This window comes from Hermetia illucens, chromosome 6 (assembly GCF_905115235.1).
Source record: "Hermetia illucens chromosome 6, iHerIll2.2.curated.20191125, whole genome shotgun sequence".
NCBI classification, from domain to species: Eukaryota; Metazoa; Arthropoda; class Insecta; order Diptera; family Stratiomyidae; genus Hermetia; species Hermetia illucens.
This window is the reverse complement of record NC_051854.1, coordinates 18863729-18885028: the sequence shown is the minus strand read 5'-3', so window position 1 is coordinate 18885028 and position 21300 is coordinate 18863729. Positions and strand designations below refer to the sequence as shown.

Sequence of the window (21300 nt, the reverse complement as noted above, 5' to 3'; positions counted from 1 at the left end):
ATTTCGCCTAACACTTAAAGGGGTCTAATTTTGAATCCGGGATTTTTGCACTGAAAGACAATTGAAGAAAGCATCTCTCTTTGACGAAATATGATAACAACCTGACAAGATTCCTGTAAGTTGGCCTCCCTTTGACTCCGAATCCCTTCCGTATTAAGGTTTCAAGCTAGGAACTCTGAAACACACCTCCTCTCATCTGTAAATACATTAGACAAACTATTGGACCACATCGTATTTAAGCAGTCACTGATTAAATCCGACTCTTACCTTGGTAGTAAAAAGTAGCCTCCCAAAGGTTAGTACGCGCTAACGAATGTAGAGATAATTCTCACGTCCGAATCAATATCTTTCTCCAAACCCTTTATTTCAGCAAAAAACAACGCAATTGCACGTAAACCATTAACTCGATTACTACCAACTAAATATACTAACAAAACTAACAGATACCCTTTGGAGGCATGTACACCTTCTACTCTAAGTGAAAAAATATTAAGTAAAATTCGGTGCACAAAGGCTTCGGCAATACAATTTTTGGTGGTCGTCTCGTTAGCACCATCAATGGCTGTACCAGCTGTAGACAGTCAAACTTTTAATACCATAGTTCAGGTAACAAGTACCATGACTCGAGGACAAGACTCGACTTCAACGGAAGAAACAGAAGGGCAAGCAGAAGAGTCAGCAAATGAGAAGGAAAAGTCCAGTGTTGATCAGCCAGATATTGCATCAATTCCTCTCCCAGAAATTGGTGAAAATTCCGAGACCATTGCTGATATTGTTTCTCTCGATGTATGCATTCCACCGCCTATTGAGTTTTCTTCGGATACTAGCGGGATGGAAACTGAAGGACAAGGACAAATCGCTCTGGCAATGCCAGTTCTTTCAAGTGAAGCTGAAGTGCAGGAAGCAGAAAAGAATCTAGATAGGAAGGTCGTCAGTGAAAAAGTTGGTACAATTGGGTCCCTACCGTCCAATCCAGCTAGTTCTGAGGCAGATGATGGAGATGATCGAAATAAAAGCCCGGAAATAAAGGACACTGAAATTCAAAAAGGGATAACAGTTGAAAGTGCATTTGACGGTGAATCTATTTCTGAAATAAACAATCAAGGGCTCTGTGACGTTACCAATGTATTAAAAGAGGAACCTATGAAACTTACAGAAGAAGTGGATTTAAGTCAACCATACCCCGAAAAACTGAATCCAAGGATACTAGCAGTTGGTATTGACAAGTCTGACGAATCCACTGAACTGGTCTCATCACCCGTCATCAGCTCAGTGGATTCGACCCTAGAAGTTGCTGTTATTGAAGCCGATTCTCCCAGTGGTAAAAATATTACTGAGACTCAGAACCCTAAAGAAAATGCGGAGTCTGAGGAAAATATTACAAATGTCACAGGAGGTATCAAAACTGAAGACAAACCAGTAAAAGATTCTCTTGAAGATATTGTTGAGCATGTTGAAGAACCAAAGCAGAAAACTGATTCAGGCACAATAACTTTTGTCGAAGGTCAAAGTTCTAATATACAACTCAGTACACAATTGGATGCAAAAGACTTATCCCAAGCAAATTCAGCACCAGGAGAATTGCAATCGTTAAATAATGCTGGTGGCTGCCCTACTTTTACTGTAAATGTAGTAGGCGACCAGCCGAATATGAACCAAGTAATGAACGAAAGTTCCGATTCCTCTGATATGGTGCCCCATGAAGCAGTTGAAATGAATGCTCAGGGATTTCCTAGTTTGAAAACGAAAAGTCTTTCTCCAACAGAATCAGCCAACGAGGCCGAAATGTCTTCACAAAAATCTGAAGATTTTGCTCAAGGTGCTAATAAAGATGTTGCAACAGACAATTCGAAAGTTGCCACTGAGAAATTAAAAGAGGAGGTAGTCTCGATCAAATCTATGCCCCACCCAAATAGTTTAAGCACACCAGAAGCATTTCAAATAGTAGTTGCCGGCGAAACTGTAATCAATGACCTTGAAAAAGTAGGAACTATAACGTCTACAATGGAAGCTGCCTCCAATGAACAAGCTATGCCTGTAAATAAATCTGATTGTAGTTCATGTAGCGGAACTACTGAAGATTCCAAAAATTTTGACAGCCCTGTAGGCAGCAATAACGAAACAGAGATTTGTAAAAATATTGCCTTAGATGGTGGTAAAACTGTTATTGTCAGTACTATGGTAACCGAGGAGGCTCCTGGGGAATCAAATCGAAATTCTATGGACCCTGAAAATCAAATTTCGAAAGACGTGGAAATTGATGTAGAGATGTCAGAGCCGGAAGATCGGCCTAAAAATATGGAAATAGTACAGAGAACTACTGAACCTATTTGCCTCGACCCCCAAGAAAATAACCCAACTTCATCTGACACATTAGTGAACGCTGAGGCCGTAGAGACTACACAGAACCCAGCCACTCCTTCAGAACAATCAGAAGTTATAAACATATCAACCACATCATGCAAAACGGTATCCATTCCAGAAGACGAAACTCAAGGTGACGGTGCCACTGCAATGGCGACAGATGCTCTAGAAGTTGAAGCATGTTATATCGAAAGGAAAAAACAGTTGACAACTGAGGAAACTTCAGTACTATTATCGGCTGAAATTGACCCTTGTGTTCAAACTCCAGAAGTTGTACTGCGGATGTCTAAGGATACCACTAGCTGCTCTGAGTTAACTCGAGATACTTCGGATAAAAAATCTACTATTGTTGGTTTAGAACGTGAAAATGTTCCATGTATAACGATCAAGATCAGAGAAGAGGCTGTTAGAAATGTTTCTGTCTTACAACCACAAGAAAAGACCATAATACCAGAAGATATTTCAACTAAACCGTCAAACAGCTCAATGCCTGAGCCAGTTACAACATCTGCGGAGCCAATGAACGAACTACAAAGCATTGCTGTAGTCGTTAGTTCATCCACAGAGCCCTCTGTCACTACTTCCGTGGAACAAAATGAACAGAATTTAACGATCGTCCACAGTTCGATCAATTCTGTCCCAGCACTCTCCGAAAAATCTGAAAATACAGCGGTGTTAATTTCAGAAATGATGGCAGAAGCTACAGTTTCAGTGGAAGCAATAACTCCTTCAGCGGACAACACCGGTGGTGTACCTTTCACGAAGGCGAAAGCTTCTATTGAGTCTGCAGAGTCTGTGGCAGGGCAAACAGTAGCAGTAGAAGGATGCAAGTTAGACTTCACTGAAAATGATCCTCAAATAAGTCTAAAAGTGGAAGATCCAATTGAAGATTGTCCCAAAATTATAGCAAAGCCAGTCATTGCCAATGAAGAGAAGCTAGCCAACGCTCTCGCTGCTCCTGAGCGAATTTCAGAGCCGAGTATGTTACCCCTGGAACCTACTCCTGATTTAGATGCCATAGAGACTACAGTTCAAAGCGAATCAGAAGAAACTGATATTACAGGTCAAAATCTGTCTAACGCTCTTGGGGAACAGCCCATAGTCGATCATGGTACCATTAATGCAGAATCACCTGTAACTTCTCAAGCTGCAGATGATCTCGAAACGAATCTTGTCAAAACTCCTGATTCAGCCGAAGCTATAGGTCAAGGAATTCAAATTGAAGAGAATGTTATTACAGATCCAATAAATACTTCGCCGAGGATACTACCTGTGAATGAGGAAGGCGGACCAAAAGTGGTACATGTTTCAAAAACGTCAGGTTCAATTTCAGAGTCTAGTTTGGAACCTAATGCATTTTCTCAGGATACCGCATTTTCTCAGGATAACAAGAGAGAACATCTCTCAGAATTCACTAAAGTAGACCATGCAGACGTAACAGATACATCGACTGAAGTGGTCTCCATGTCATCGGAGATTATGCCAAAAACATCAGAAGATGCTTCAGAAATATTCGGAAGCGGTTCAGAAACATCAGTAAACGCTTCAAAAATAGTAGCAGATGTCTCAGAAGTACCAGCAGATATTATTATATCTAATACTGAAATAATTACTCCAAATTCAGCAAGAGAATCCATTCTGGAGGAAAATTGTTCAATCATAAATATTCCAGAAACAGTAGAATCTAGCGCGGAAAACTCTCTAGCTGCCGATAAAGATACGTCCTTGAAATCGGCCATGGAGAATGCAAAGCCTATTGGGAAAGTAGTAGTTGCGCAACTAGTGGATGCTGTAGAAGAGCTTGCCTCAGACCCAGAAAATACAATTGCTGATATCCTACAGACGCAACACGTAAAAACCTCGTCAGAGTCAACGGTTATCACGCCCGAGGTACTTGATGACAGCGTTGAATCTGATATTTCGGAAGTGTCAAGTATTATTGAGAATATTACTTCAGAATCAGTGACAGAATTGGTTGATACTTCAACAGAGGTAAATATGCAAGAAAAAGCCAGTTGCAAACCTCCAGAACTTACCATAGAAAGCTCCATCGGTACACTAACTGCAACCGTTAATATTGACCCGAGACCAACAGTTATAGAAGGAACGAGTGATAAGGAGGAAGTGATCCCAGAGTTACCACAAACATCTCGAGAAGTTTCAGAAGCACCTTGTTATCAAGAGGAAGTATCGCTAGGTTCACCACATGCGTCTCCAGAAGTTTCACGTGAAATTCTAGAAGTTTTACCAGAAGCATCCTCAGCTGCTGCAGAAAACCCTCAAGGATCACATACTGAAGTTACCTTGGATACAACTGCTACGGAACCAACAAGCTCTTCAGAAGGGCCTACTTCCAGACACGAAAATTCAATGGAAACCCCGACAATTTTGGCACTTCCAAAAGAAACTCCTTCAGAAACAAAAATTGAAACTAGTAAAGACAGCCTAGATTCTGCCATTTTAAAAGTAGTTAACAACGTGGAACAAATTGTTACTGGAACCCTAAAAATTACAGAAGTTGCTTCAGAAGGTACTGAAGGCATTTCAATGCCGGAAGTATCCCCTACAGAAAAATTACCAGAACTAGAGGCGCAGGAGGTTAATTTAGTGGTTGAATCAAGTCCTAAAACCGAAATTGACACCAGTTCTCAATCGACAATAGCCGTAGTAGAGTCTGAATTAAAAGCCTTACCTGAAACACCTAATCTTGTTTCGAAAACAGTTGATTCAGAAAAACCTGGTACTAAAGAAGAGCCGGAACCGTCATACGAAAACCCAACAACATTATCACTAACTTTGGAAACCAATGCAGACCCATCACCAGTTACTGCAATAAATACTCAAGCATCAATTATTGAGTCAACTAACGTTACCCCTTTGCAGTCGACATCAGAAGTAGAAAGAATTAGCGAAAATACATCCTCAGAGCTAACACAAGAGGCGCTAGAAATCTCTGCAGAATCCACTCAAGGCCCAGCTATAATTTCAAGGGAATGTATTCCAGAAATGGTGGAGGAAAAACATTCAGAAGCATCAGAGCCAACCGAGATACTAATTTCAGCACAATTTGAAGATACCACAGAAAAAACTTCAAAGTTAGACATTGGCACAGTTGAGTCATATCCAGAAGTTCAAAGAACAGAAGAAACAGGACCGATTTTTGTTGATGATCGAGTAAATGTAACCATAGGTACTACAAGAGCATCGCTGGCTGAAGATATAGAATCCACAAATCCAACGAGCCCGGAAGTTAAGGTTTCTTCATCAGCCAAAAGTACAGAAGAGGCCACTGAAAATGGATCAAAGGCTGAACACACTGAAAAAGTCCTGGTAGATGCAAATCCAAAACAGGTTCCTCCAGTACCACCAAGTTTAATTGAAGATCATACACCAAAGTCGATTGGCACTTATAACGAAGTCGCTTCAAAAACTGAGGATGATGATACAGAACCAGTGGCAAAGCCCAAAATATTACTTTCACCCGATGTCCCTATGGAAATTATTCAAACCTCCGTTGATAGCAGTCCAGATGCTACCACTGAACCATTAAGTTGTGCTGACATTTCATCCGATTCAGGGGTAGAACTTAGTTCAACGCTACATGGACCTTCTACAGAATCTAGCCCAGATACTGAATCTGTTGCCGAACACCTGAAGTTCGACAAAGAGGATACAATAGATATAAAAGATTCCGTAACAGAAACTATTTTCAATGCTATTAACGCGGAGGACGAAGTCAGTTTGCTATCCAAATGTCGAGACTCAGGCCATCAAGGTACTTTACAGCTCTCAGATGCTGAAACTGGTAAAGGTGAGCAGCCAAATGAAAACCCAAAAGTCGATACCAGATACATTCAGGATATTCCTTTTGAACTATTTCGACGGGCCTCGACAGGAAATTCCGAGGAGACAAGCGACACTACGGCGTCATTAAAGGACCTAGTGCAGCCAGCACCTAGTGATTTAAGCTCCTCTCCTGGAAATACGAATTCAGTTGTTCTACCTACTATAGAGGTCCAAGACGATAAAGGAAGCAAGATATTAGTCGATGACATCATGGAGCCTCCAAGTGACTTTACAGATTCTGAGCAGATTTCAACATCCGACATTAAAGCAACTTCAGAATTGGCCGCGTCAAATGCTGCAGAGAATATTACTAGTTCAACGGAAACTAGCGTATCTGTATGTACTGATCATAGTATAAAGCCAGTGGGAATTATTGTTGAAAAATCAACCGAACCAACATCTACTGTCGAACTCATTGATTCTGATAGCATTCAGCCAATTTCAAAACTAATCGAGGTCTTCGAAAAGAAAGTGATAGAATCAGAAAAGCCTGTTGTGAAAAAAGATATCGCGAAAGAACCGGATTCAGAAAATGTCCCCGAAACTAAGAACAATGCTATTAGCTCTGAGCCTGTTGACCGACCAGTTCCAGAACCAAGTCTATGCCCCGCATCTTCTGAGTTGGAAGGAGTTCAAGTTAATAAACCACCAGATATTACAGAGGAGACCAAGGTAATCGAGCAGTCGACTCAATTCAATCTTGAAGCCGGAAATGTAGAAAAAATTTCAGTTCCAGAATATGAAGATAGCACTTCAGCAAGCGCTTCAAATTTACCTGAAGAGTGCTCACTTGCTTCTGAGGAAAGCAGTTCTGAAGTAACCGGAAGTGATGAGATCTCAATTATACATGAAAAGGCTCCTCCAAAACCTTTAGAAGAAGAAACAATTACGGACGAATTTAGCACTGCTACGCACTCTGCGGAACTGACAATTACTGCTACTGATTCTACCCCAGTATTTGGGCATGAAAATATTGAAGGTGAGCAACCGAGAGCCGATGCATCAAGGCAACCAACAGAAGTTGATTCGCAAATAAAAATCGAATTAAAACCCGAAATTCCAGATATAGTGTCAATTCCAGTGGTGCCCAATTCTTCAGAAGATGGTGTCAGTACTACTGCGATTATTCAAGTGGCTGCTTCAGAGCTAGCAGACTCCGTATCACCAATTATTATGGTAGATAACAATAAATCTTCTGCCGAAGAAACTACTATGGGATCGGAATTTGACATCTCCAGATCGGCAAATCCTGCTTCCTTGTCAAAGAGTGAGCGGCCAGCATCACTCGTCAAACTGGCTGAAGCAGCTGTTGGATCAAAATCTGAAATTGAAACCCAATTGCCAGTTCCTGAACGTTTGGAGATATGCGCCAATTTTGATGATGAGCTCAAAGCATCTGCCGCACAGTCAACGAATACTGTAATAAGCGAAATATCAACGTCGCAATCAGGAATAAATGTAGAAACAGACGGTGTTGCTTCCACTATAGAATTGGAAGGTTTTTCTACTACAACGACTGCTGAACCAACAAATATTGAGGAATCTTCGTCAGACCTAACGTGTCACACTATAAAAATTAGCTTAGACTCAGCTGCTTCAACACTCACCGCTTCTGCTCCAACGCAACACTCCAATTCAGCCCCCACCGAGGTATCTCCAGAATTAGCTATGGAGTCAGAACACTCTGATATAGAGTCTGTTCGGTCCAGCTTCGCTTCTAAGCTCTCTGAACCAGAAACAGGTGTAGAGATAGTAGAACCTGCTTCAGAAACATCCAAAGTTACTGCAGATGTAGATATAGAACCAACAGATACTAATGGAGAATCTGAAAATATTTCAGAGGCAGCCGTCGTCACTGCAGATTTGATATCTGCTACTTCTAAGTCGTTGGAAGTTCCTCAAGATCCTGAAAATCCGATAACAACTTTCACCGAAGCTTCCGACGTTACTTCGGTAGAAGAAAAAGAGAAATCAACTGAAACAAACGCTACAGCAGTAATAGCACCAGAAAGCGCGGTTGAGGAATCTTCTAAAGAAGTAGAGGAGCCTACCAAGGCTAATATAGAAGTAGATAACAATCCTGCAAAAGCTGCTCCGTTGCATATCAATGTTACGCCAAAAGAATCAAATAGTGTAGACTCGGTTTTTTCACCAGAAGAAGCGATAATAAAGGTGGACCCTGAACCTTTTACATCAGAAAAACCGACCAGTGTAGAATTTGTTCCTGAGCCAGAAGAAGGAAAATTTAAGGAAAATCCTGGACATTCTGCATCACAAAAATTGGATAGCCCAGAAAGCACTCCCAAACCAGAAAATGGAGTAAGCTCCGAATATATCAATATCAACGAATCAATTTCAGGTACAGAAAATAGGATTGATGATTCCGTAGGAGCCTGTGCTGAAACAGGATCTCAAAATGGATCAAAAATCACTGTAGAACACATTCCTGAAACCAAAACTGTTGAGAATAAACTCTATAATCAATCTTCAGCTACCGACATTACCCAAGAACCCACTGTTCCAACTGAACCTAATCCAGAAGCTAAGAGGGAACTACTCTGCACGACAGATGTAGAAGACAAGGCAACAACTGTTGGTTCTGAGTCAACTACTAAGTCTGAATCTAGAACTAAAACTACTAACGTAGATGAGACTTCTGAAGCAGTCTCTCCAAAGGATGTTATAGAACAAACTGAACCTACTATAGAATCTGCAGCATTTCCGAAAGTGGAATCGGTATCTTCTGCCGCACCAATCAATTCTGACCTTCCACCAGACACTGGACAATTCTCAAGCTTACTTTATGATCCCGTTCTGGAAGCAGCAAGCCCAACTGCAAAACCTGAAGCCCTTACTGATTTGACTGTCGAAGGACCTCCAGTCGAAGAGTTAGATGAGACGTCGAATAAGCAATCTAGCTCAAAAATAAAAAATGATCTGAATGAAAGTACTTCGGAGTCTACCACTAGCACTATTCACACAGAAAAGGTGACCTCTGCAACCCTTCCGATATCTAGTGAAGTGAAATCAACGTTCGAATCAACAACGACTATCGATGGATCACCTGAGACAGAACAAAATAATGTTACAGCGGAATACATTCCAGAAGCAATGGATTTTGAAAAAACTGAAGTAATAAATTCTGAGTTAACTCAAGATGATTCAGTAAATTCTGAAGTAACCAAAATATCAGAAACTCATTCAGAGTCACCTGAAAATGTCATTCTTACACTTGACAACACTAACCTGGCTCCTGAAATAACTATCCCCATCGAACCTTCTGCGGGAATCTCGGTCTCAACTCTGAATTTAACTGAAAAAGCCATAGATTCTCCTGGCGATTTTGAAGCTCCTTCTACAGAATCACTTGAATCAGTGCAAGTACTTATAGAATGTGATTCTAAAACTCCTTCTGGAACTGATGACCAAATCACTCAATCGGTATTTAATGTAGTTGAAACCTCCTTAAAGTCGAATGAAGAATGCATCCAAGAGCCAACTAAACAAGTGATAGAACCTGACCATATCCCTTCTAAGATGGAAGGAAGCGTGGAATCAGAAACTCCAACCTTTGAGCCAGAACATATAGCAACAAAGACAGTGACAGAAAAACTACAAACAACGACTGCAGACAGTCAAATTGGGACAATTAAAGCAACACCAACAGAATATCTTTCTGTCATGGAATCAAACCCAAAACAAATGAGCTGCGACCCTACTTTGAACCATTCCCAAATTACATCAGAACCACGTCAGTCAGGACAAATCGAACTAACAACTCATTTAAAACCACAACTCGTCCTCCCTGAAATAAGTCCACTTCCTATCGACTCTACTGCTGATAGCACTACAGCTCCGAATAGGGGCCTTGAAGAAATCGCTTCGAAATCAAAAGACCTGGATTCAAGCAATCATGCTCACTTAAAAGTTGAGACTAATGTTAAGTTAGAAGCCGCGAAAGTCGTGAGATTCAAATTAGATGAAACTTTGAAGGAAGAGTTGACTTTGGACTCCATTAACTCAGCGAAAGAAAGCGAACCAACTGAGATTACTACCACTATAGAACCGCATGCAGAAAAGTCCCAATCTGATACGGAAAGAGCCTTCAATTCAGCTCCGTCGCCGGAAAATCGAAAGCCAGAATCCGAACTTCATTCAGAGCGAACCCCTGATCCTGCTAAATCTGATGATGAACTAGAGCAAATATCTGAATCTGACGCGGAGACGACCTCTGATCAAGCCACATCTGCGAGAAAGTCAGGGTTAGAAAACATAAACGAATACCCAATTCCAATTACAGCTTGTAAAATTAGTGCTGCGGATATTGGCGATACTTCCGGATCAAAAACAAAAGGCAGCAATGACGGGTCAATCCATCTATTTTCACAATCAAGTCAGACCTCAGAAAGAACAGAGATGTCACTATCCACTGAACCGTCAAATCCTATAGATGTACAAAACGCAGAACAATCCTCCACAATTGCAGAACTTGATCCTACTCCAGCTGGCGCAGTTTCAGAAAATGTCGCAAAAGTGACAAATGATACTCATGGGACTCTATTAGAACCAACTCAATCCACTTCAGCAATAACTCCAGAAATTCCCGATATCGCAGAACCAGATCAAGAGCCAATCCAAGAGCCTTTAAAGGTAGTTGAAATACCAAATGATCGAACTTCAGCTTGTGCTCTGCAAAGTGACCAGTCTGCCAAAGAACCCTTCCAAACAACTTTAATTGAACCTGATTCAACTATCCCTCCACCGACGGTCGACCAGGTTACTGAAGTGGAAGTGGAAGTGGCACCTACAGTACAATCTCTAGAAAAAGGTGAAATAAATAACGTTAAAACTTTCAAAGATATTGATTCTACTACACAAGATACAACCAACGCAACTGAAACGAATCTTACTCCAGAAACAACTGGCAAATCTGTAGAACTTGTATCTAATGTCAGTCAGGTTACTGCCTCAGAAATACCTGATCAGACTCCTCTTTCTAGAGAATGTGGCGCAGCATCAGGAGATGGTCATGTAAACCTAATAGTGGCAATAAGTCAGCCAGAAACTCCTGGTATCAATAATTGCCCGGAATCGCTAGTCGCTACTAAATCCAGCACTGAAGATTGCACTGTTTGTCCTGAACCACCAATTACCAGTGAATCTGTCACTGAAGATACTATCGACGTTTGTCCTGAACCACCAATAATCACTGAACTAGTTAGTGAGGATCACACAAGCCTTACTGCTGAAAATACAATTCATCACAGATCCGAAATTATTTCAAACGAAGGAGAGTCAGACGAAACAGCACCTGTGGCAATAGCTCAACCATCAAAGGAAATTACTGCACCAGTCCCAGAGTCAAATAGCAATACTTCAGCCCATACTCCGGAACTAAAGGAGGAGACAAAAATTGAACCTATTCCTACCGATTCACTAAACGCAATTGACCCTGATACAAACACAGGTGGAACTCTGTCGGAAAACACTGCTTCATTAATAAACCAAACCAATGACGCTTCCTCCCTCTCAGAATCTATAGATGTAACTGAAGGATCTGACTGCAAAGATAGTAAATCTATTGGGGAGTCTATACTGAATTCAACCACTTCAACTAATGAACTAACGTCGAGACCAATGAGCTCCACTATGAATCCTACTCTCACTGAGCCTATTGATGAACCTACCACACAACTAGAAAATAGAAGTACGGAACAAAGCTCAACCGTAGAAAGTAATGATTCGCCAGTCTTGGAAGTAAACGAAAATCTAATAAAGCAAGCAGAAACTATCGAAGGATCTGAAAGGAGGTCAATCACATTAGAACCAGCAGCTCCAGAACTGCCTCATCCAATAGTGCCAGCTCATCCTACAGAGGAACCTACTGAACCAACAAAAATTGTTGAGGAAGCTATTCCTGAGCCAATTCCTGTTGAAAAAATCCAATCCGAAAAATCCGACGCAGAGCCAACAAATAGTTCTGCACAGCCAAGCTCAGAATTAGTTGCAACTATTCCAGAACAAACAAGCGAAACTCTAGTGAAGCAAACTACATATGAAGAAGCCATAAAAAGTACAACTGATTCTGTGGTGACAACTGTGATAGAGACTCCGCCTGCAAACTTACCTGCCAAACCAACTGAAGTCGTTAAAGATATATCTGAACCTGCTTATGTGGAAGATACCCAATCTGAAAAATTAAACACAGAACCAACAAGTAGCTCTGCAAACCCGACACCAGGTGGAACTATTCCAGAGGTTGCTTCATATACAGACTCGATAAATATTGATTCTCCTGAAGCTGTTTGTACCGAGTTGCCAGAAAGCACTTCATCGGTAACCAAACCATCTGAGGCGGTTCCAGATCTGATTGATCCAGAAATTATTCCAGCTCCAATTGGCCCAGATATGACCGTTGACGAAAACGCAAATACAACTAAAGCTCAACTAGAAACAACTTCATTGCCGAGTCATGTGTCTGCCGATGTTCCTGGGCCAGCCGGAGTTCCTGAACAAACTAGAGAAGTTGAAGCTATTACGGCTATTGAACCAGCATCACCATCAACGAATATTAAAACAGAATTTTCTGAATGTATTGCCGTACCCGCGTTTGAACCAGGAGCTATTGAACATAATACTGAACCAGAACCTAAAGCAAAAGAATTCATAGTGAGTCAAACATCGATAGAAACTGGCACCCTGTCAATAAATACCCGAAATGAAATGGCTCAAGAAATTGAAGCTGGCCTAACCAATGTTCCTTTAACAGCGATAATCGAGGAAATTGACACTACACAAGAGCTTACATCCGATTCTATCGATACACCCGCAGGAACCACTAACATTGACATTCTGGAGCATGCACCCCAACCCACATCGGATTGCAAAAATGTTGATTCTACAACGGGAGCGACAACATATGAAACTACCCTACCCCAGCCGGAAATTACCCTATCAATAAATGAAGTAACTAGCACTACCCCAATAACAATAGTTCCTAAGTCAGAAACTATTGATTCTAGCTACAAAGAAAACGAGGCCTCAACAAAAGTTCCTTCATCACTAGACCAACTAACTGACGTTGTTCAAGATTCGACAGTGTCAAACTCGAAGGTATTCGTTTCTAGCTGCAATGAAAATGAGCCTGTGACAAAAACTCCATCATCAAATCAACTTACTGACATTGCTCCAAAGCCGATTATCCTCGATTCAAAGATCATTGATTCTAACTTCGGCGAAGGCAAGACTCTGAGTAAAGCTGTTTCAGCAATTGACATTGGTCCAGAGCCAGTAAACTGTGTTGACTCTTCTGCAACTGAGATATCAGATGATGGAACTACAGTTCTTGAATTATCTTTAGAATCAACTAGTATCATAACGGAATGTCCTGAATCTATTAGTACTACCGTTGCAAATTCAGAGGTAGTAGACACAGTTATCAATCAAGAGCCAGTATTTGAAAATAATTTGAAATCAGAAACTGAAGCAAAGGAACCTATTCGAAGTCAAGTTTCCACAGAAACTGCCACGTCTTCAATAAACGATAGAAAAGTTGATGCTTTGACAACTGTAGCAGAAGAAGTGAATTCTACCCAGGAGTCTGCATCAGATCTTGTAAATGCAGCTTCAGAACCAACTGAATTACTTCAGGATACTATTCCTGCAACTGTCCCTGAAGTGGAAAGTAAATCGGCGTATTCAGAAAAAGCTACTTCCGCAGAACCAGGACCACAAGACGTAACTAATATTCAGGAAGTTACTCCTCATTCAGAAGATTCATCAACCGCTTTAGAGCCAATAAGACAAACATTTGATTGCAAGAATATTGACGAAGTTATTCCAAGCGAAAGCGCTGCTCTGTCTGAAAATATTTTGTCAATAAAGGAAGCAGAAACTAACGATATAGAGGAGCCTGCACCAGCGCCTCCGAAAGAACATCTGAAACCCTCTGAAATAATCGAGGATATTACTTCTGAACATACACCCGCTGAAGTCTTTCAATCGAAAAAGTTTCAAGAAGAACTACCAAGTGATTCGACAAGATTCGATCCAGACGTTACTCCTCAGTCAGAGCAATCGAAACAATCTGAAACATCCGACGTTCTTATTTCAAATAAACTTATTGCACCTGTCAAACCCGCTTTGCAGTCGACGGATGCCATGACCGAATCCTCCGCAACTGAGTCTCCAGTTGCACCCACGACGGAATCAGCAGACGCAATCATGATGCCAAATTTATCACCAGAAAGTGATGCAGAACCAACTGGTAAAACTGGAGAACTTATAGCTAACCAACCAGAAGTTGCTAGAAAAGCAGTTACCATTGCAGACGATATTGGGCAAGAAGCTGAAACAGAACTAGCCAATTCTGCTACGTCAGCTATAATAGAGGTGGCTACTGCTACACAGGAAATCACATCTGAGCCTGCACATGGGCATAGAGCGGGAATCGAACTTGAAAAAACAGAAAATGAAGTTTCCATTGACTCTACAAAATCACCTTCGGAATCAGCAGCTGATAATCGTGAAGCCACTCTTCAAGCCGAAATCTTATCTTCAGATTCCTGCCAAACAAAGCCCACTGAAGACTTTCCCAGTAATCAACCCGCTCTGAAATCAATCGGTGCAGATACTGAAAATTCTATATGTAGTTCTGCTCTTGAAGCAGCTTCAAAATTGGAAGATGCAATTGTTGAATCTAATTTGGCACTCGTGAGTGTAAAGCTGGAAAATGAACCAAACAAAGTGGAGCAATCAGAAAATGAAATTATAGCCGAAGCCCCAAAGATCATGCCTCACGATCCTGCTAACACAACAGTGGTTGAGGCAGGAAATGCTGTACCAAAATCTTCTTCAGAGCCAAATAAAGTAGCGGTAGAACCAGAAGATATTTCTCCGAAACCCATCTCCGCAACAGAAATAATATCAGAAAAATCAAAGGGGGAGCTGTCAGTGGAATACGTAAAACCAGTAGCGGAATCAACTGTAAATTTACCAGAGCTTGAAACAGAAAGCTGTCACTATACCTCAGAACCTAAAGGTCCATCTGAAGCATCTGATTCCAAACATGTTGATTCCACCGATGAAGCTGTTTTAAGTGAAAAGCCTGCAGCTCATGAGACAGTTTTAGGGTCAACCAGTAATACTATAAAGTGCTCTTCACCAGATTCCCCTCCAAAGCCTTCCTCAGAATTGGCAGCTGTCCCTGTGGAGCAGAATCTAGTAGCCGAAAATAATGTGCAACCAACAAACCAAAGTGAGGAAATTAGAACGTGCCAGGCAAAACAAATTTCAGAAATTGAAAGAGAATCACCAATCCTTGCAGATGCGGTAGTTGATGAGCCTAAAACTGAAATGTCGACGATTCCAGTAGAGGTATCTGAAACTGAGCGGAAATCTGCCTCAGAAGCTACAGTTGCTACTGCAGAGCCAATTGAAACAACAGACATTACTTCCGAGCCTGCCTTTGAATCAGAAATTGTTCCTGAAGTATCTGAGACCGAAAAGGCAACTGAAGCTATTGAACCAGAGCTTATCATCACTAATGGTTCTTCAATCTCAGAAAACTATGCCCCAGCAATTGAATCACAACCGATAACAACGAAATTCAATTTAGATATATCTGACACTGTCGCAGAACTAGTTTCCGAGTATGCACTGGAGCTTGCAATTCGTGCAAAGGAGCCTGATCTAGAATCTGAAAGGCAGTCTGTAGAAAGCTTAACCAACATCGAATTTGAAGAATCTGATGGTACAGACAGACAAGATAACAGCAAGTTAGAATCACCAGATATAGAACTGGATGCAACTACTACTCCAAAAGGAACATCGTCTTCCTCGGAAGATGTTTCCACATGTACATATGAAACTGCACCGTCTAGTTTTACCGAACTTTTAGGGCAGACTTCTCCCTCAAATTTAACGGAACCTGACTTAAATAAAGATAGTATCGAATTTTCGGATTTATCAAGCATTCCACCTCCAACCGAATTTAAGACGAATATAGCAGAAACTGTAATTGGTAACGAGGAGGCCCAAACATGTGGAGGTTTTGAAGTACAAAGTCAAAATGTCGAGGTATTGATTAACGAAGCACCGGAAAGTATTAAAATACATACAGAGAAATACAAAGATGAGACCAAGTTGAGCATAGATGCAGAGATACGACCAAATTCGCCGAGGTTTGAGTTTGGTCAGGAAGCAATTCTTACACTTGATACTTCTTCCGTGATTGAAGATAGCTCTGATTCGGCAATTGTAAAAGACGATTCTCAGGAATTGTTGCCAATTGAAAAGAATCAAGAGGATGATCAGCAAATAAAAATCGTAGAAATGGAAGGCACCATTTACATAAATCCAGACTACGCTCCACCAGGCCCACATCCCTGGCGTATGCAAAGGGCAGAAAGTGAAGATAGTTTCGTAACCGCTGACAGCTCCGAGTTAGATCCTGACGTTTCTATTACCCCGCCAGAAATATCAATATGTTATATGACTTCAACTATACTGGAGTCCATACCTGAAGACCAGGAAACATCCGAGAGTCTTCCTGAGCTTGGGGTAACAGATGATGGTAGTACAGAAGCTGAAACAGTACAGTCAATAGAAGACGACTTCACATCTAATTTAATGGACGACACCTTCTCCGTAGCCGAAGACTTAAACAAAGAGTCTGAAGTGCTCCCCTTAGATACTGATAACCAAATTTTAAGCGATGATTTTGAAGAGGGTTTAATTAATGAAACAGATCCCTACACAACACAGCAGGAGATCATTCAATCTTCTCATCCACTTGAAATCATAGAATTTCCTACTTTCGCCAACATCAACACTGACTCAATGCCAGCCATCGTTGAACTTTCTACTTTACCAACAGATAAACTGACTAGCACAGAATCTTCTAGCACAACTACAACAACAACAGACGATACTGTTTGCACAGCTATCGAATCTCCTAGTAGAAAAGCGAAAGAGGAAATACCGACTGACAGTCCAGTGGAGTCGCACAAAGATTCAACCAGTCCTTCGTCCACTTCTCCCGTCAAAAGATTGTACTCCACCTCCATGTCTTTAGAACTAACGAATGAACCTACTAACAATACTAACTCCGAGCAATCAACACAAGAAGCTTGTAGCACAGTTACAAATGAGAGTATCACGACTGCAACAACTGCACCGACGACTACTACTCCACTGCATGTTACTGTTACTTCAAACGACAATACAGCACCTCCAAATATACAAGAAAGACACATTAAACTTGAAACTCTTAAAAATGCAGCATTTTCCCAACCGTTATCAGATGAGGAAGATGCTGTCCAGGTTGGACATCTAAGCAACCTTTTGCCAGGTAAGGAACTAGAGGCCAACAACTCCAACCAGAACCTATTTGGTTGCACTGAGGAAGACCCAGGTCTGATGTGTTCCAAATGTCGGGAACTTTTCATTGTTACAGGATCAATAGCCGAACGTGAACACAAAAAATGGTACAATGCCGTTGATATGCCAAATAATCCATATTCTAAGGAAGCCTTGAAAAAGAGATTAAGTAATACATCTGACAGACCAATAGATATTCCAAATATCAATTCACCACTGGAGCAAGCTAAAAGTGAGGACAAAATAAAGGAAGAGAGTGGTGCGAATAAAATTATCAGCGATGCAAACAAGTTGGATTATAAAAGGTTAGTACTCAAATTTTTAAACTTAAAATTAATTTTCGATTTAGAAATCAAAATTGATCCTGTTAATAGTTCTTGATCAAGAAGAAGCTTTGCTTTTCTCATGAAATTCACTTCACTTTTTCGATTGTCGATCTGGGGACTCTACGTTCTCCGCCCACAACCATGAAATAGCTCGTGGCTTGAAGATGTCGCACACCCTTCAAAAAATACGTCAATAAAACATTTTATAATTCTCGCTGGTTTCATCCCAGTTTTGTAGGCGATTCTAAAACCCAAAGGGTCAGTAATGTATCCCTGAGACAACGCCCTCTGCCTTCCAAGGTCCATGCTGTAGGCCACGTCCAGTCTCATTGCAAGCATCAAGTAGATAAACGCTCCAGTTAGTTACTGATATGGTTAAGCCGCTACGTGTTTCCTTTTCTTGTTTGTGAGATTCCTGGGTACTTTAACTTCGATCCAAGATATTGATTCTGTTCAAAATCTTTTTTGCGAATGGCCTTTGACTACTGTCTACGAGATTGTTCCATCGAGCGTCTGTTGATCCTGAAGTAATACCTAAAAACCCTCTAGATCTTTCTGATTTAACGTTGCCGTAAGCCCCTAGCCAACATGCGAGACTTGTAATAACTTCTCGTCTTTGCTTCTGACATGCGAAAACCAGGATCTGTTTAGGTGTCTTTGAATCCCTTCTTCAAGGGATGATTTCAAAGTCATGTATTTCGTCAGTTTGCCACCAAGTTGAATCTGCTTTTTGATTTGCGCTCCTTGTTGTTTCCATTCCTGTGGTTACTGAATTGTATTTCTCCCAATTTTGTTTACAGAAATGCAATGACTGCATCAAATTTAGCAAAAGTGTATTCCCTCCTCTGCTGCTATGTCAAAAATCGTTTTAACCGCCCCATTTTCACGTCCGAATAAACGTCTGACTGAAATTAATCTCCTCTTGTTCACTGAATCTCTTCTCTCTCAAAGACGTTAATACTCTGCTTTTCATTACAAAGCTTCGGAGAAATGATAGGACGTTCACCTCAGTTGTAGGGGCAGGACGGGACTCGGTCCTGTCGAGAAATATGAAAGGCTTGATGCATAGACAGCGTCAGGACGTAAATACATTAGTCCGAGCCAAAGAAATGCATGAAAAGAGGGAGAAACTCGCAAGAGCCCTTCGGAAGAAACGCAATGACATTCGCGCTCTACAAGAAACTCGATGGTATAGTGCCAAAAATTGTTACTTAGAACCTGAACGCGGTAAAAATGGCTAATCTTCTTTATTTTAGTAGCCCACACACGCAAGGTCGAGCAACTTGATAGCTGGCTGATGAAAGTCACTAGTATATCAGTTGAAGGCACTATTCATTTCTCCAAAGCATACCCACCATAGACAGGTCAACTTGATGTCGAGAAAGATGTCTTTTGGAAATTACTTGGCCGAAAGACCTGTAATGTGCCGATCGTGGCGGGCGACCTCAATAGTGAAATGGGTGAAGAGGCAGACGACAACAGTCCCATGAGTTAAAGGGTTTGGAGCACACAATGAGGGTGGCAAGTGTATAACCGATTTTGCGCACACTCACGATTGTTGCATTCTTTCAGAAAACAGCAAAACACAAATCGACTATATCCTTTGTTCCGTGGAAGGATCAAATTACCATCCGATCCAGTTGTTGTCCCATACCATGAAGATTTTTGACAACCGGCAGTACCTAGTATCAGAAGAACTCGTGTTCTACCGCAATACGAAAAGTAAAGTCTCAAGTGTAACAGGTATATCGAAACCGCTTCGTGTCTTCGTCCACCACTCCTCCCCGTTGTTGTTATGGACACTGTATATGCAGCGTCCGTCACCCTACCCCCTGCTCCATGCAGATGTTGTTTTTCTAACGTCTCATAACAAAGTTAATTTCGAGCAACTTGCCCAAAAAATGAACGATCCCCTCATGCAACACGCCTCGAACTGAATCTGAATAAAACAGAATTTTTGACAACCAACCCCAATGATACGGGCACTATCGCTGAGCAACTTAAATACCTTAGATAAATGCATTAGCGAAACCTGGATGAAGTGGCGGTCCACAATGGATGTTCTTTGTGGTTGAGGTATCAGCGAACGTCTCAAATCTAAAATCTACCGCAGTGTTGTCCGCCCGATCGCCCAATATTGTTCTGCGTATTGACCGACTATAAAAGACAATGAACGGCGTCCCGCCGTAATGGAGACGAAGATGATACGTTGGACTAGTAGCGTAACACGCCACAATCACATAAGAAATGAGGGCAATTGGCGCTGACGTGTTAAAACTGGTCTAGACATCAAGGTGTGTGTGTGTGATTGAGAGCCTCTCGACTCCATCCAGATCAGGCCTACGGCCGAGCAAAATGGCACAACCGATCAAGATGAGCTGACCCCGCTTCTGAGCGGGAGAAAGGTTGAAGAAAAAAAAGAGGATGATGTGTGTTCTCCCAGTCTGCCCTGTTGCTCATTTCTTTGCAGTAATTCGAGAAATCTCCTGGAAAAAGTCTGGTATATAGTTTAGGTAGGTTGACAAACCACTGCCATCCTTAGATATTCTGAAGATTACGTCCTTCGCCTGCAACTTTAATTAAAAACAAAGGAATACAAAGGAGACATTCCGAAGATGCCATTGCGTATGTTACCATAGCACCATCGCTGTTAACGCCAGCAAGTTTTTCAGATTTGTCAGCTCCTTGATTATTACATTATGATCTATTTTGCTCGCTCAAATTATTGCACCATAAATAGAATGCCTTCCCATTTACCACTACAAATTAGTTTATATATTCATGATAACTCTGCCCTCCCCCCCCCCCTTTCCCAGCATTATTTGCCTTTTCTAAAAGCTCATTTTTTTCCGATCCATGGCTTTGTTACGTATCTTAAGATTGCAATGCCCCACACTACTTTAAGGAGAGAGTGGCAGCATAGTCTATACAAGTAAAATATCCTTTAACATATTCGTGATGATGAGCCCACAACGTAGCTTCCTGTCCTGCAAATGTCCCATTGCGCTTCTTTTCTCCAAATTCTCAATATAAAGAAAAATATTGGCTAGCTCTTCAGGCGGAATTCCCTTTTTCCTTATGCCAAATGATTGACGATGCTTCTGCCATAAATGCATACCGGCATTTCGATGCGCTGATTTCTTCTCAGCGTGGCTTTTATATGTCGGTTATCCTGTCCGTGCTTTGATGTTGTTGGTTCATTATTAGCTTTGTGCTAGACTCCCTAAGCATTATCACTAGATATCTTTAGATAAGAATCCGCTCATTCCACTCCCGTCCTGCGCAACCAGAGCAGGAAAACACTTTCTTGAAATATCTGATGCACAGCAAAAGTCTTTGAGTGTCCATATATTTGACCCGTGTATCAACCATTGATGTGAATGCA

At 41.3% G+C, this 21300-nt stretch overlaps 1 protein-coding gene across 8 annotated transcripts in view; it reads left to right on the top strand.

Moving 5' to 3' along the window:
- The window catches only part of LOC119659327 (mucin-16-like), a 273395-nt gene that overhangs the window by 181688 nt on the left and 70407 nt on the right, over nucleotides 1-21300 (top strand). For all 8 annotated transcript variants that reach the window (XM_038067360.1, XM_038067361.1, XM_038067366.1 and 5 more), the window contains 2 exons: nucleotides 371-17560; nucleotides 17666-17894. In XM_038067360.1, coding sequence (XP_037923288.1) covers nucleotides 371-17560; nucleotides 17666-17894 — 17419 coding nt within the window. The remainder of the gene's footprint in view (nucleotides 1-370; nucleotides 17561-17665; nucleotides 17895-21300) is intronic.